The sequence below is a fragment of the Brachyhypopomus gauderio genome, chromosome 7, assembly GCF_052324685.1.
Source record: "Brachyhypopomus gauderio isolate BG-103 chromosome 7, BGAUD_0.2, whole genome shotgun sequence".
Taxonomy (NCBI): domain Eukaryota; kingdom Metazoa; phylum Chordata; class Actinopteri; order Gymnotiformes; family Hypopomidae; genus Brachyhypopomus; species Brachyhypopomus gauderio.
The window spans coordinates 16,497,683-16,515,633 of NC_135217.1; the positions used below are offsets into that span (position 1 = coordinate 16,497,683).

At 38.9% G+C, this 17,951-nt stretch overlaps 1 protein-coding gene across 4 annotated transcripts in view; it reads left to right on the forward strand.

Annotated features, from left to right (window-relative positions):
- The window catches only part of LOC143519064 (uncharacterized), a 52,623-nt gene extending 39,575 nt beyond the window's left edge, over positions 1 to 13,048 (forward strand). For 2 of the 4 annotated variants that reach the window (XM_077012114.1, XM_077012116.1), the window contains 11 exons: positions 187 to 297; positions 977 to 1,081; positions 1,394 to 1,495; positions 2,119 to 2,223; positions 2,545 to 2,637; positions 3,106 to 3,210; positions 4,565 to 4,667; positions 5,670 to 5,762; positions 8,914 to 9,066; positions 11,069 to 11,175; positions 12,211 to 13,048. In XM_077012114.1, the coding sequence (XP_076868229.1) occupies positions 187 to 297; positions 977 to 1,081; positions 1,394 to 1,495; positions 2,119 to 2,223; positions 2,545 to 2,637; positions 3,106 to 3,210; positions 4,565 to 4,667; positions 5,670 to 5,762; positions 8,914 to 9,066; positions 11,069 to 11,175; positions 12,211 to 12,390 (1,257 nt within the window). In that variant the 3' untranslated portion in view covers positions 12,391 to 13,048. The remainder of the gene's footprint in view (positions 1 to 186; positions 298 to 976; positions 1,082 to 1,393; positions 1,496 to 2,118; positions 2,224 to 2,544; positions 2,638 to 3,105; positions 3,211 to 4,564; positions 4,668 to 5,669; positions 5,763 to 8,913; positions 9,067 to 11,068; positions 11,176 to 12,210) is intronic. The other 2 variants (XM_077012115.1, XM_077012117.1) reach the window with 2 other exon arrangements.
- Positions 13,049 to 17,951: the final 4,903 nt, after the last annotated feature.

Consider the following 17,951-nt stretch of genomic DNA (forward strand, 5'->3'; position numbering starts at 1 on the left):
ACAAACATTCACAAAAAGGTATGTACTTTACAAATGGTTAATTAAATGCTTTCAATTCCCACTATTTAATGAATGAAATGTAATGAAATTACTTGTTAAAATGCACCTCACCTTGTGTATCTTCTATAATGCAAAACCCATTCTCAGTGGTATTAATGAGCTATTTATTTCTTTATGGTCTAATAGAAAGTGTACCGTAAGGACTTGGAAAAGGAGATTATAGGGAAGGGGATGGATATCAGTACTCACACACTGGAGATACTGAGGGCTAAAAAGGCAACAGAGGTCACCAGCCAGGTGAAGGGTCACACACACCTGTATATACTACACTACAGTTCATATACACTTTATATATCATACTGATTTGATATATAATGATGATTTACTGTTGGTCAATAGGAATAGCACTTTTTTCTCCTCAAAAATTACTCCTATTGCCATGGTGATTATTCAAAATATGTATTGACTGTATGAGCATGTTTATGACTAATTAAGGATGCAAGGGTCTATAATATAGACTGTATATATGCACCGTATAAAACAATCTGAGAGCAAAGTAACTGCCAACAGTCCCAACATGTTATTGCAAGTGGTGCTTGTAATGATGTCACTCTATATTTTAATATGAAGATGTACAGGAAATATTCTTGCAAAAACAAACAAAAAATGAAAACAAGAAACACAGTTTATGCAATAAGCTGTTGGGCACCAGTTATTTGCAAATATCTCATGGTCTCGTGCAGTTCAAACCCCTGAGTGTTCTTCAGAAACACTTTGTGCTTTGGCTGGGTTTGCAGTATTTCTGAAGTTGCATTGAGGTTTTGTCCTGCGCATTGTCCTTGTTAAGTGTTTGAATGGCCTGCAGGAAGAACAGGAAGAAATTTTAATAAATGTGCTCTATTGTTTGAACTGTAGCTGTATTGCAGATCATTTGTTGTTGATGTTTGTGCATGTTTATGTGTGCGTATTCCTTCAGGTGTCCTACAAACAGATGGATCATCTGAGGAATAGTTCGTTTGGTACCGTGACTGATTCTCCTGAGCTCCTTCATGCAGCATATCTGAAAGATGTCTACAGCCAGGTTAGCCATTAGCCACCAACACCACCTCACCTGCCCATTCCGTGTATGTGATGAACTGAGTGGAGCTGAGCTAGTCATTTAGTGCTAACATGGTTTCACTTTTAACACCTGAATTACCATGAACAGCTATGCAGTCAAACCCAAAGTTTTTTGAAGATATGGCACATTATATATGAAAATATGAGAAGACTTATACAAATCTCTAACTACTACTGTATGTAATCTCTATCATTACATACATCCGTACATCTTTATATCCACAATGATTTTGTTGTTGTTTACTGTGTGTTGTATACATATTCATCTTTGCAGAAGAAGTATAAAGATGTAGAAACAATGAGCAGCTCATACGGTGTGATGCCCAACACTCCAGAGATGGAGAGAGTGAAGACCAACCAGCACAATGTCAGCTCAGTCAGTTCTCATTTCACTTTTATTTTGTGGATGTTTTAAAACTTAACGCCACAAAGCAGTAATGCAGCAGGCACTGAGGACCATGGCAGTAGTGGCAGGTCAATCTCTGGTTTGGCATATGGAAGAACTTCATACAGGAACCAACTTCAAAATAAGAACGTATCCTTCTCCTGAATTTCACCTTCAAATATTATGAATCCGTTGATCATAAAATGACCTGAACTCTTAAACAGGTACTACATGACTCGTTACCTGAGTTCATAGTCACCCATGTCAGAACATTTCTGTATGCAATACAGGAGATGCTAATCATATGGAAAATAAATGTTTGATCATATATTCAAATCTTTTTTGTAAAAAAAGATTCACAAGAAATTCTGATAAGTCTTTACATGGTGATAATGAAAAAATGGAGACACGTGGGAGTTTTGTCCATTGTATCAAGTTCTAAATTTGTTTCTTTGTTTTTGCATTGTCACCAGTAAAAGTCTTTGATGCAGGTCAGGTGTCTCAGAGGTTTATTTTTGGAACTTCAAACATTATACTAAATTAAACTCCTGTTTGTCTGTTTGTTTGTGTAAATGTATGTGTACATGCTCACATGTGTCTTTGTGTATATGTAGTTGAGATATGCCTGGGATTCCAAGTTAATGAAGGGACTGATGTCTTCAGTCACAGAGACCCCAGAGATCATTCTTGCTAAAGAGAACACCAAGAAGATTAGTGAAGTATGTTTTCACTTACATTTTTAACTTAATCACAGGTTTCTAGCCTCTGGTGGTGAATAGAAAGTTTAATTTGTAACATTCTAAGATTTTTAGAACACAATAGACATTCTGTCCAAGGTCAGACAAAAAACGGGCTAGAGTGACTAGGACTAACCCTAATCACGAGACTATTCATTAAAACGTTATGGTGTGCTAATTCTTCCAGCAGGAGTAGTGAGGAGTAGTAGGCCAGTCAGCACTGGGAATTTTAATGCATGCAGCAGTTTGTATATATAAATCCATTCACATGTAAATGTTTGACGTCCTTCTTTATATGTGCAGGTTCAGTACAGAGAGGAGGTGGGTAGTGGGACTTCAGTCATGGACACTCCTGAAATGGAAAGAGTTAAGAGGAACCAGAAGAACATCAGCTCAGTGTGTACCGTGTTTATACATCAATACCAATTCTAATCTGCAAGTTTCCACCTGCCACCTGAGGGGATTAATGAATTTCTTCATATATTGAGTAGACCATGAAAGAAAGATTAGAGAAGATTTAGAAGCATAGTTTTAGATATAATATAGATATTTTTATAATGTTACAGGTCTTTTTATGCATACATATTCTTCACAAGTAAAAGTCATATCTCATTTAGGTGCTCTTGGTCCTTTCTGCAAAGTGCAAAGAATTTTGCAGACTGTTACAGCAGTTTTTTGCAAAGCACACATGGTTCTGCTTTTTGAACCCTTTAAAATATTATCGAATAACTTACATAAAACACATTTACTGTAAAAACCAACAAAAAAAAAACACATATTTGGGTATGGCTACAGTATGGCTACATGTGTCTCAGTATGTGGTTTGCATGTTTCTGTTTGACTGAGTGTATGTGTTTACATCAGGTAAAATATAAACGGGATCTTCAGGAGATGAAGGGTTGTTGCTCTACAGTGCTAGACACTCCCGAGTTGAGACGTGTTCGAAAATCTCAGGACATCATCTCCATGGTAACATACCTGTGGCATCATCACTGTATATATACTCACTGATCTCATTACAGTATTATGGGCTTTTCACTCTTATCCAATCACTTATGGACAGTCAGTTTTGCCCAAACAAGTCTTGCCTATTGTATATCAAATGAATTTAACTTTTTTGTATTACATTGTTGTTACACAGTTATTATACATTGTAGTTACAACTTGTTATTAAAGTCAGCCCCGTCGACAGGGGGGTCAACCGGGTCTGTTGTCCCGGGCCCCAGGCCAGGGGGGCCCATCAAAGAGCCCAGCAATTTATTTTTTATTGAAAGTCTATAATTTTAAATATAATCTTGAAATCTTTCATTAATATAAAATTCTGTACTCAAAATAAGCTCAATGGCTAAAATATATATGTTTTTTACCTACCTACGAGCCTCTTGTAATTCCAGGACAAAACATGAGAGAACGTGAAGACATTAAGATTGGGCATTTTGAAAATAAACAACCATTAAATAATGTGATAAAAGCATATTATTTCGAATCATTTTGAGTATATGTTTAAATATTTAACTTAAATAAGTTTAACGTGCTGGGAAATATTGAAATGGACCTTTAAATTGGAGAGGTGCACGACCTCGCGAATCGACAGCGCGTGAGGCCTTCGCGCACGGGCGGTGCCACTGCGATTACGTCATTTTCCCCACGCGGACCCTCGCGCCTCTCGCGACGCGTCAAGTATAAACCAGTCAGCTGTCAGAAACAGCTTTGATGTGTGGCTATATTATATACTATATGACCTAACACAAGGATTGTCTGCTACAGAGGAAATTCAAATGACGTAAGCCGAGGGAGTGGAGGGGGGGGGGGGGGGGGGTGTCACATGAAACTTTCTTGTCCCGGGCCCCAGCAAGACTGTCAACGGGCCTGATTACAGTTATAACATACTTATTCAACATTGTAATTACACATTGTAATAATTGTAACAAGATGGTATTGTACATTGTAATATTCATTGCAATATGCAATTATAATGTAATACCTATGTAATTACATTTTTGCACCTAGAACAGTATAAATTAATTGTAAATTATACTGTAATTACACTGTGATACAGTGTAAATTAATTGGGCACCTAAAACTACATTCAAGAATATATTGTAGAATGCCTTATAAAAGTATTCAGTCCCTTAAAAGTCATTGGATCACCTAATGACACACATATTGCTATATCCACATTACAATACCTGCATCTGTCACTAAGATCAATATTTTGGCATTCATCTAATTCTAATGCAGGTGTCCATAAGTGACATTGCATGACTGTGCATTGCTGTTTGCTCAAAATTCCAGACCTAATTACATTTGGTTTTGTCCTCAGGCCAAAGTCCATAAGGACAGTGGGAAGACTGGGGGGAGGAGACAAACTCCTGCACTGGACAACCAGCATGTGGGAATGGAGCCACATGCAGATGCTGCTATTGGTTAGTGAAGAATTAAATGCAGTTAATCACAGCTTAAACTTAACTTTGTATTTATCTTGTTGCTTATAATTTCTTAACCAAAATATTTAGTCCTAACTACTCAGAAATGTGAAGTTTAGAAATCAAACGTGACTAAATTTCTTATTTTTGTACTTGGTTATATTTATCCAGAGCTGATACTCAGAGCTGAAACTGAGTGATTAGATTAGCACCTAAAACTACATATATCAAGAATATATTGTAGAATGCCTTATAAAAGTATTCAGTCCCTTAAGTCGTTGGATCACCTAATGACACACACATTGCTATATCCAGTATTTTTACATGTTCTTGAAGTCAAATAAGGGGAATAAACTAGGGACACATGAAACCAATGATTCAGAATAATGTATCAAAGTGTATGTGACTGGTGAGGAGTGCAAATAGAAAGGAAGCGATCACGCAGTCTCAGGTAAGTGGGATTTAATGGAGAGAGTGCACAAACTCAAAACCCGTGAACTAATCCAAATGAAGGATACAATAACCAGCAGTCATATGTAGACAGGCAGATGACCCTCGGGTGTTGGGTGTCCTAATAGGCCTCGAACTCCTAAGAGACGAACACAACACAACAACAGGACAACGTAATACTGCCGCGGCAGCCAGAGGCGGCCAGCAGAAGGCCTTCGTACCGTGACAGTGTAGTTTGTGTGAAGTATAATACAAATGGATCAAATGATTTTGATGGGGCGGATACTATTATATGGCACCATACTTGTGGAGAAAATACATTGCTTTAAAACACAGTGTAAGAAATTAAGAAAATAAGAAAATAATTAGAACCAATTAAGAAAAGAATTGTTCAGTAGACTTTTTAAATATTATACTTATTTCATAGTTAGGCCATGTTTGCCAGTTGTTTTTTGCAATATGATTATAAATAAGATAGGAATAGATATTTATAAGTAAAAAGAAATTATTAGCTCCTCACTGGCAAATAAATATATTCAATTCAATTCAAAGATCTAAAAGTGTGGCGGACTGATCCAGGATCCATATTTGACTTTGACCCCATTGAAGACAACATTCAGTCCAAAAGTCTCCGCAGAATGTCTGGTACTCCAACCACAACCTAACTACATATACACACATCTCCACCCTCCAACTACAGCCTAACTACATAAACACACATCTCCACCCTCCAACTACAGCCTAACTCGGGGGTCGGCAACCCGCGGCTCTAGAGCCGCATGCGGCTCTTTGGCGCTGCTCTAGCAGCTCTCTGGAGCTTTTTTAAAAATGTTTGAAAATGTAAAAAGATGGGGGAGAGAAATATATTTTTTGTTTTAATATAGGTTTTGTAGGAGACAAACATGACACCAACATTCTTAACGTTTTCAAATGCTATAAGAATGTGTAGAATAAATTCAATTAAATTTCAACATTTATGTCAACAAAGATTTGCGTCATAGCCTGCGACACACGTTTCTATTAGCAGGGTGAGATGAGGCAGGTGGCTGTTGTAAACAAACCGGCGTGTAACTTCGCGCGCGCCGCGCTTCGGCGCAATGAACAAAGTCATGTTTGTAGGGTTCATACACCTTTACAAGGTGGAATTAAAGCAATTGTACATCACTTTCAAGGTCCATTTCAATAATTCCCAGCACGTTAAACTTAATTAAGTTAAATATTTATTAGTTGTGGGCCGTTATCGGCATTAACGGCGTTAGTTAATTTGATACTCTTATCGAGCGATATAAAAATTATTGCCGTTAATCTATTCTTAAAGTTGGGTTGGGAACTGGGTCAAAATAGGTAAGCAAACTATGATGACTTTCACCTTGATAGTTTAGCTCGGGTGTATTCTTAAGCAAATTGCACAGTAGGGGGCGAGAATGTGTTTTCAAACCTGTGAATTACAAATCGCACGTGTGCTTACATGGATGCAGCCACGAAGTCGCCAGGTTTGCTTAATGGAAAATGTTGTGTCCGAATGAAATCACGCGTACACATTGATGGAAAACGGAGTAGAAGTTCTGAACAATTATACTGAAGTTTATTAACTACTATCAATATCATACAGGTGGAATGTCCGTGCCTAATTGCCGCTTACAGAAGAGAGTTGACTGGGGGGGGGGGGGTTTCTATTGTGCGTTATTTTGTCCCGCCTAAAAACATGGCATCATGGGAAGTGAAGTTTATAAATTACTCCATACACAACATTCCTCCCCGAAAACCTTTAACCTCATCCATTTCTTTTAAATCAAAACAATAGTGTTTACTTACACTTACAATCATTGACAATCCATTTCAACCACAACAGAAAAAAAACACATCTGTATCTTTTACAAAATAGCTTAATTAACTCATAACATTTCAGCATGTCAAATGTTCAGGAGCTCGCCTGATTCTCTGTGGTCGGTCATTGACTGATTCATTCACAATTTCATTTAACTCATCTCCTTCCAGTTCAAAACCGGGTACCATCTCTGTTTCAGGAGGATCATACAATTGTTCTGCCATTACTTCATCATTCTCAGTGTTAGTGCATTCACCGGAAACCTTAGTAGCAATCAGTTGATCAATGTGCTTTTTGCACATTTGTCCGTCTATGTTTACAAGGTAAGTAAGAGGACCCAGCACTCGTTCAATTACACCATGTTCCCATTTCTTTCCTTCCCCTCCCCGGAAATTCTTAACCAGCACTGCTTGATTTGGCTGTAACATTCTTACACGGGTTTGGTCGTTTTTCACATGTTGTTTTTCTTGCATTTGCACTGCAAACTTTGGAGTCACTTGTGAAAACCTGGTTCTGACATTTCTTTTTAGAAACAACTCAGAAGGAGTTTTCCCTGTAGAGGAACACGGAGTGTTTCGGTAACTGAATAGAAAACTATCTATGCAGTGTTGTAAGGCTCGTCCCGAATCTTTCTGTTTATTCAGTGACTGCTTAAAAGTTTGAACCAACCTCTCAGCTAATCCGTTGGATGATGGACTGTATGGAGCAGACTTGATATGTTTAACTCCATTTGCTTCCAAAAATGTTTCAAACTCTTTTGACACAAGCTGTGGGCCATTATCCGAAACAACCACTTGGGGGAGCCCATAAGCTGCAAACAGACTCCTCATAGCTTCAACAGCAGCTGTAGCAGTGGTACTTGACATCAATTTCACTTCTGGCCAACGTGAATATGCATCACTAACCAAAAAAAAATTATGTTTCCCCTTTTCTGCGAAATCTATGTGAATTCGCTCCCATGGCAGCTCTGGCCATTTCCACGGGTGCACTGGTGCTTTGTTAGGTGCATGTCTGTTGTTTTGACAGGTAGGACAGTTCTCTGCCATGGCTTCAATTTCCTTATCTAAACTAGGCCACCAAAAATGGCTTCTAGCTAAAGCTTTTGTCCTAACAATACCCATGTGCTCTTCATGTAGTTCCTTCAACATCTGAGGTCTTAATGAGGTAGGTATTATTACTCTTAAACCGCCGCCTGAGGTCTTAATGAGGTAGGTATTATTACTCTTAAACCGCCACTTGAGAAAGTTGCCCTTCATGTATGAAGACACTAAAGAAATAGTTTTTAAAGAAATTTTGTAGGATAGAGTTTAGTTTGTTAAGACTCTATTTGTTCTATTATTTTGTAAATTTAGAGAATCGTGACAGAATACACTGCAGGGAGAATAAACATTTAATCATGAATGCTCATTATGTATTTGTAGCTAACTTAGTCATTTTGATAGTAGGCTAATATAGATACATACAGCATGTGTTGCCTTCATTATAAGGCTTATATAAGGCTTTTAATTTTTTGCGGCTCCAGACATATTTGTTTTTTGTTTTTTTGGTCCAATATGGCTCTTTCAACATTTTGGGTTGCCGACCCCTGGCCTAACTACATAAACACACATCTTCACACTTTTCAGTTATTTTTTCGGATTTACATACTCTAATGCAATGACATAAAATTTTACTAATATTCAATAATATTTAGATATATGTTTATATATGTATAAATCACAATTTATTTTCCTGACATCTTTTACAAGATAATAGTTACAGTGTAACTATATATTTTTTACCCTGTTGTGTATCTGTGTTTAAATATGCGTATGGATGTGTATCTGTGTTTAAATATGCGTATGGATGTGTATCTGTGTTTAAATATGTGTATGGATGTGTATCTGTGTTTAAATATGTGTATGGGTGTGTATCTGTGTTTAAATATGTGTATGGGTGTGTATCTGTGTGTGTGGATGTTGTGTGCAGAACTGGCTGGTCATGGAACTCAGCAACACTCTTTGCGTTCCATGACCTCTTGCACACAGTCTGTGTGCAGCTCCTTGGGGTCTGAGCTGTGGGATGATGGGAGATCTTCTGTCTACAGCAGCACCTCTACGCTGCATGACACAGCAAATGCAGGCAAGAGAAGACAAGTGAATGAATGGGGGAATTAACTTCATGGAACAAAATGACCAATTGTTTAAAACCACACAAACTACAGTCAAACTGGCAGCTACATAGGAGAGTCATATTAGCTTCAGCACATTAACATGTACATTTGTAAGCTGCATGATGAACTGATGAACAAAGATGCAAATTGCATCTGGTCACAGTGACAAGTTACAGACATAAAAATGTACATCAGCAAAGAAGAACAAAGTGACTGATGGTTGAAACCTAATTCCTTTCAAATGGAACTGAATCAGTCTCAACAAAAACGGTATGTTTAGGGTTTTAAAAAATGTCAGGGCTGCTGTTCTATACAACTGAATAAAAAAGAAAAAAATGTAATTAAAATGTTTATAATGCTTTTTACAATACATCATGTCAGAAACAATATTTACAAAATTCAAATATAGACCAAATGTAGGAATGCATCCTCTACTGGCTAAGAAATATTTTACTAAGTTTCCCAGCGAGACCCAATTAGTAGATCAGAGTCCACATAGTAAATAAACACAGTCCCGCAAGAGAGCTGCTGGCTCTGCGGTAAAGTCTCCATGGCACCCTGGAACAGTTCTGATGAAGGAGAGGAACCTGCAGATGAGCCACTCAGCTGTGGTCAGGCTGATCTGAAGGCTAGACAGGAACTCTCTCTTTCAGCTTTCTTTAAACATCTCTTTCAATATCTCTTTCAACAAGAAAGGCAGGTGTATAATAACAGCATAAAAGTATGTTGCTTAAGAATCCAGACACTGTAGTCAAAGTCAAATTTATTTATATAGCGCTTTTCAGAACACATGTTGTCACAAAGCAGCTTTACAATCGTATGGGTCCAGATCCCTAATGAGCAAGCCAAAGGCGACAGTGGCAAGGAAAAACTACTTATGATGGTGGGGATTAGGAAGAAACCTTGGGAGGACCAAGACTCAAAAGGGAACACATCCTCTATTGGGCGGCCCATTAGCACAAGTCTGTGGTGCACAGGGTGGTTCTACAGTTCTACAGTAATAGTTAATGTTCTTGTTCCCCGGCCAAGTAGTCACAGTCCCTTCAGTGCAGATGGTGAGCCTCAGGTAAGAGCTAGCATCAGCACGACCTCTTGTGACAATGGCACATCCAACCCCGGCATCAGTACATCCACCGGCAAGCCAGACCATCTCCCAGGTGCTTGTAGGTGCCTGTATCCAATCGTCTTGGGTAGAAACCTGCAAAAAGATAGACAATATGGACTGAGTGTACATCAATTTAAACCACCATTGATTTAAACGTACATAGCTCACGTTCCAGTGACCAGCATGTGGCTCATGTGGCAGGCTAATCTATAGCAGCATAACTAAAGGGAGGGGTTCAGAGGTGACCACAGTCATGAGGGCTCACTGAGACATTGCTTTCCACCCAAGTCATTGTCACAACTAAAGTGATGCCACGACACAGCTGGATGACAACTGTAAACTGATGCTATTCAAAAAGAAAATGTTTGTATGTGGTTAGGGAGTTGAACTGCAACCCAGTGACTAACACAAGGTTCATGTTTAACAAAAAAGGCTAAATTTGACCCAGATAACATAAAAACAGGTGTATGCAATGTAGGCAGCTGTGAATAGCAGATGTCAAAGTTCATATTTCTACCAAATCCATGAATTCCTCCTCCAAAAGATTTTACATTTCGCACAAATTACAAAAAAATTAGAAAAGAAATTCAAAATTCAAACCGCCAAGCATTCAAATGGTGGCATAGTATGGCATAACAAAATTATTGATTATTGTTATGGTCAGAATTATGGTAGTTCTGAGTGAGAGTATTTTCTGAGTTCCATACTCTTTGACATATGTTGGTATCTCTAATATTACAAAGCTCTTCAAGGTTCACTTCTACAGTGTCCAGTCCAGTAAACAAATAAAAAACCCCAGTAGCTCTGGTTAACTCCTTCATTCACCTGTTTATTCATATGTATTTTGGTATATCCTGTTTGCACAGGTGATACCCTGCAGAGCAGACATCACCATCAGAAGAGTGATAGTCAACTTCATCAGTCCAACATGCAGGATATCTGGACTGTTCGTTTAACTCGTTCTTCCACCACAGTGAGGCCTCATCTTACACTACAGATTATTCTCTCATTTTATACTACACATTATTCTCTCATACTACAGATTGTTCTCTCATCTTATACTACAGATTATTCTTTCATCTTATACTACATATTATTCTCTCATACTACAGATTATTCTCTCATTTTACACTACAGATAATTCTCTCATTTTATACTACAGGTTATTCTCTCATACTACAGATTATTCTCTTATACTACAGATTATTCTCTCATCTTATACTACAGATTATTCTCTCATCTTATACTACAGATTTTTCTCTCCTATGGAAGACACATTCTGTAGGAATGTGCTGCACCTTCAATTGTGTTTGATTCAGATCAAGATTTAAAGCCTCAAATATTAACAAATGTTTTGACCGTATTGTTTATATTTCTGGGAGAGACGTTCAATGAGAGCGTTTATTTTAAACAACACGTAACAAGTAGATGTTCATAGATGGACGATGAGCATGAAGCACACACTTAAATCCAAAGATGCTAACAAGACACAAGTGCCACATAACATTAATGAAACAAAAGACAGGAGCGACAAATAATGCTAACAAACGCACACACATGCATAGAAACATATGAACACACACGCACAGGTGCATAACCCCGAGGGAGGAGTCTTGGACACACCGTGACAATGATATATCAGTGATTTGCCATTATCCAGAACATTTGGTCTATTTCAGTGTTTTAAATTCCCAGTTCTACAGAAATATCATGTTTTTTATATATACAACTACATTTCATTAGTTATTTCAATGTTTATATTTGTAAAGTTAAGTTATTGAGTAATATAAACTGTTGATGTCCATTAAACATTTGACACTGCACACGTAACATATTTGGGCCTTTTATTACATTCACTGGTTTATGTTGTCTGGTTGACTACTGAAGTATTTCTCAGTTTCAAGCTTTATCTCATGACCTTAGGATATAGTATTTAATACAGACAATACACAGTACTGTGTCTGTCTCATTTTAATTTTTAATTATATTTTTTCCCCTGTCCATACAGCAGAGAGTTTATCGTGCTCTGTATGATTACACAGCCCAAGATCATGATGAGGTCTCCTTTTGGGACAACGATGTCATCATCAATGTGCAGCCAATAGATGAGGGCTGGATGTATGGTACTGTACAGAGAACGGGGAAGTCTGGCATGCTCCCTGCTAATTACATGGAACGCCTTAAATGACTCACCATTCTTTCAGTTCAGCTTGCTTTAGCAGTAATCCTCGACTGGATTGTGTAATCTGCTCTAGTGGATTGTAAAAAACAATTATAACTGTATAAAATAATGACTACTAAATACCATTTAAATGTTCTATATCTCAGTTCATACTGCATATAACCACGGCTGTGTTGTAACTGAATGCAAGTAAGTGTAGTGAATGCAGTATGCAGTATACATTCAGAATACAAAAATAGTTAATTGTGTGTTTTAAAGAGATATTCTTAGTATTCAGAATGCTGTTAACAAACTTGGAGAATTGTTTCACAATGCCTCACCATTACCCCACCTACAGTGTTTCACCATTATCCCACCTACAGTGTTTCACCATTGCCTGTTTATTTTAAAATAAGCAGAAATGCAATATATACCTTTTATGCACAAGCACACAGTGGTAACTAACAGATGGTCTGCACATGCATTGTAATCAATTAAATATATTATGTTAGCTAATGTAGCTAATAAAATAAAGGAGAAATAAATGTTAATGCTAGCCAGAGACATAGATGTCATTTGTGCTGGGGACACTGGGGACATGAGTCCACCATTCTCTGAAATTACTGACTTTGTCCCAACTGCTTTTTAAAAGTTTACTCAGTAAATATTAGCATTTCCTCTACAAGCTGTCTCTGCTTCATTTATCCATAATAATTGAAGAAATAATATGCATGCTTAGACAATGACCAAATCAGAAAATTTTTGTTCTTATATTGATCACTCAAAGCCAATTGAAACTACTCACATTTAATTAGGCAAAACAATGTTACCACTTGAAGAGAAATTAATTACATTTTATGAACAGATTTTGTCCATTTATAAAAATTATCAAACATTTGGACACTCAGTGTTAGGTGGCTGCATCAGTTTTTTGCTTTCTATTATACATTATACAGTGTATGTATCAAAACCACATTATCAAGTCTATTTGAGATTACTGAACAAATGTAATACAGAGAGTGGGTGATGATGAAGATTTAGATCAGAGGTGTCAAACTCATTTTGGTTTGGGGGCTGTATACAGATTAATCTCAAGAGGGCCAGACCAGTAAACTCATTCCAATATTATATGGAACTAACAATAAATCCACTTTTTTTCTTCATATCAGTGCAAAGAAGTAAATTATAAAAAATCTTTATATGAAATTAATTGTCCTTTTACTAAATACACTGCTCAAAAAAATAAAGGGAACACTCAAATAACACATCCTAGATCTGAATGAATGAAATATTCTCATTGAATACTTTGTTTTGTACAAAGTTGAATGTGCTGACAAAATCACACAAAAATCAATGGAAATCAAATTAATTAACCAATGGAGGCCTGGATTTGGAGCCACACACAAAATTAAAGTGGAAAAACACACTACAGGCTGATCCAACTTTGATGTAATGTCCTTAAAACAAGTCAAAATGAGGCTCAGTATTGTGTGTGGCCTCCACGTGCCTGTATGACCTCCCTACAACACCTGGGCATGCTCCTGATGAGGTGGCCAACTCCTGGACAGTCTGTGATGCAACGTGACGTTAGTGGATGGAGCAAGACATGATGTCCCAGATGTGCTCAATCGGATTCAGGTCTGGGGAACGGGCGGGCCAGTCCATAGCTTCAATGCCTTCATCTTGCAGGAACTGCTGACACACTCCAGCCACATGAGGTCTAGCATTGTCCTGCATTAAGAGGAACTCAGGGCCAACCGCACCAGCATATGGTCTCACAAGGGGTCTGAGGATCTCATCTCGGTACCTAATGGCAGTCAGGCTACCTCTGGTGAGCACATGGAGGGCTGTGCGGCCCTCCAAAGAAATGCCTCCCCACACCATTACTGACCCACTGCCAAACCGGTCATGCTGAAGGATGTTGCAGGCAGCAGATCGCTCTCCATGGCGTCTCCAGACTCTGTAACGTCTGTCACGTGCTCAGTGTGAACCTGCTTTCATCTGTGAAGAGCACAAGGCGCCAGTGGTGAATTTGCCAATCCTGGTGTTCTCCGGCAAATGCCAAGCGTCCTGCACGGTGTTATGCTGTGAGCACCACCCCCATCTGTGGACGTCGGGCCCTCATACCATCCTCATAGAGTTGGTTTCTAACCGTTTGTGCAGACACATGCACATTTGTGGCCTGCTGGAGGTCATTTTGCAGGGCTCTGGCAGTGCTCCTCCTGTTCCTTCTTGCACAAAGGCGGAGGTAGCAGTCCTGCTGCTGGGTTGTTGCCCTCCTACGGCCTCCTCCACGTCTCCTGGTGTACTGGCCTGTCTCCTGGTAGCGCCTCCAGCCTCTGGACACTACGCTGACAGACACAGCAAACCTTCTTGCCACAGCTCGCATTGATGTGCCATCCTGGATGAGCTGCACTACCTGAGCCACTTGTGTGGGTTGTAGAGTCCGTCTCATGCTACCACGAGTGTGAAAGGACCACCAACATTCAAAAGTGACCAAAACAGGGGTCGTGGGTTCGATTCCCAGACCTGAGGCCATGACTGAGGTGCCCTTGAGCAAGGCGCCTAACCCCAACTGCTCCCCGGGCGCCGGGCTGCCCACCGCTCTGGGCACATGTGATCCACAGCCCCCTAGTAATCACTAGTGTGTGTGTTCTGACTGCACAGATGGGTTAAAAGCGGAGGACAAATTTCGATTGGGGTGTAAAAATCACAATTGACAAAATATGGCACACACACATAAAAACTGATCACAGTGACATTTTCCTGTAACACTCGAGGGAGGAGGCACGACGAGTGTTGAACGGTGCAACAAAGAACGTTTTAATGAACACAAAACACGTGAAGCTCCGTGTGTAGGGCAAGCAAACAACTACACTCACACAGGCACGAAACTTTAGACAAAGACGAGCACCAGACATTGCGCGAACGCACATTATATAGGTGATTAACACATACCCTCGTGATCTCGAGACAAGGCACAGGTGCAATTACGAACACGCTTACAGACAACCCACACCCACGGAACTACAAACATGGACATAACTGCACGCAGACGACATAGCGACACGCCCACAGGGAAGGGTCCGGAGCTGTGACCGTGACATTTCCACATCTGGGAAGCAATCCTGAACATATGAACTGACTCTACACACTTGAAATGTGTTTTAAACAGACATTTGGTAAATTTGTCCCCTTCCTTGTTAATGCATAAAATGTATACATGTAAAAAAAGACCCTCACATACATAACATATGGCACGCATAAGAAATAATATTTTATTCAACAAAACTCATCTGTTGTAAATCTGTTACTGAATTTCACAACAATTACAACAGCAAATATTCACAGCTGTTTATTTTTATAATGCAATGTTGAAGCAGCATTCCATAGGATTTAGTTCAGTATTTGCCCCTGAAACTTAGCATCTTTTAGCCTGCACATGTGCATCAATATAAGGCAGCATCATGTCCTGAGAAGCAGCAAGTTTCAGAATCTCATTTAAGTGCTTATGTGTGAGCTTTGAGTGCAGCCTCATTTTATTAATGTTCATTACTGAAGAAACCTGCTCACAAATGTAGGTAGTCCCAAACATGGACAACATTTTTGTAGCCAGTACTGTCAATTTAGGATAGCGGGCGGGTAAATTGATAGATATAGGAACTGCATATTTAAAATAAAATTGAGTTTATTCTTCTTTAATAATGCAGGTTTATTCCGCAGGCTGGACTGAACCCCCTGCAGGGCCAGTTTTGGGCGGGCCGTATCTTTGACACCCCTGATTTATATGTATGGTGCTCATTTTTAAATATGTTTACCTTACCCGTTAGCCACCACACGGTTAATGTTAAGCCTGAAGTTTAGATTTAGTTATGGTTTAAGTGGATACAACATATTGTTTCTTATTTGTAATAACTTAAATAAAGACATTTGTGGTGATCTCATATATTTCATATGATTCATATTTATTCTATTCTAGAATATTTATTCTATCTAGTAATTTATTTTGCAGTGTATAGACTATAACAATGTAATCAGGCACTGCATCGTGAAGTCTAAAGGTCACAGGTGTATTCCTTCTGTTACTGGCATAAAACAAAACTTACTAGGTTAAGGTGTTGAATTATATTGTCTCTATTCAGCCGTTTATAAGTCTGGCACTGAAGCTTGTAAAAAATTCCCTGTGCAATTTCCACTGTGCCCAGGCTGAATACAACCGATCACTTAACACTTTGAATAAGGTGCAATGAACTCACCTGGCGAGCAAGTGAACAAGCTGACCAGCCTCCTGCCCCCAGATTTTGGTTTGTTGCCGCAGGGCAACAAGATGCTATGAGGGTACTAAAACGCCAAGGTTTTCTGTCATTTTCATATAAGTGCAATGAGGTACAAACAAGTATTAATCACAATAGAAGTTTTATTTCACAAATTCCACAAATGGTTTATCAATCAGTGAGTTAGAAATGAGCTGCAATGTGTGTTTGTGTTTCTGAATGTTTGTTCCTGTGGGGTACAGATTGAATCAATGTTTCACTTTTTTTGGAAAGCACAAAGCACTACTGTACCCATGAACTGCTCCAGTTCTTTAGTAGTGAGGTTAAGGGTTAGTTGGTATCACACTGAATGGCATATACAGGGGTTGGACAATTCAACTGAAACACCTTTCATTTTAGTGTGGAAGGTTTCATGGCTACATTGGACCAGCCTGCTGGCAACCTTCATTAAATGCACATTGCACCAGTAAGAGAAGAGTGTGAAGGTTCAATTAGCAGGGTAAGAGCACAGTTTTGCTAAAAATATAGCAATGCATGTGCATCCAGTGGTTCATACATTGTATCCTGAAGACAATGCACCAATACACACAGCAAGACTGGTGAAAGATTGGTTTGATGAACATGAAAGTGAAGTTGAACATCTCCCATGGCCTGCACAGTCACCAAATCTAAATATTGTTGAGCCACTTTGGGGTGTTTTGGAGGAAAGGGTCAGGAAACTTTTTCCTCCACCAGCATCATGTAGTGGCCTGGCCACTAGAAGAATGGCTTAAAGTCCCTTTGACCACTGTATAGGACATGTATAGGTAATTCCCAAGACGAATTGATGCTGTATTGGCTGCAAAAGGAAGCCCTACACCATACTAATAGATTATTATGGTCTAAAACCAGGTGTTTCAGTTTCATTGTCCAACTCCTATAAATTTGACTGCTCTACAATTACTTCCAGATATTTTTTCTGAAGGCATTCTGGAAGTGTTGATATGGGGACACAATATTGTCTGATTTTGGAAGGCTGGCCTTCAATTCTGGTTAATTAGTGATGTTGGGATTGTGGTGTGTTCTCCACCAAGGTATGTGTGGAACACCTTCCTCTGATACATCATTATCATCTTCATTTTCATCTTCATCTATTTTCAAAAGAAACCAGGAAGCATAAAATTACAATAGGTCATATACAACTCTCGTCGCCCGCTGATGCGCACACACACACTCATTACATACAGTATGTTCAGTTTGACTGGACCATCATAATCTAAATCTCCCTCAAACACATTTTCCCCATCACTGTCCTCAATCTCACTGTCCTAAGGT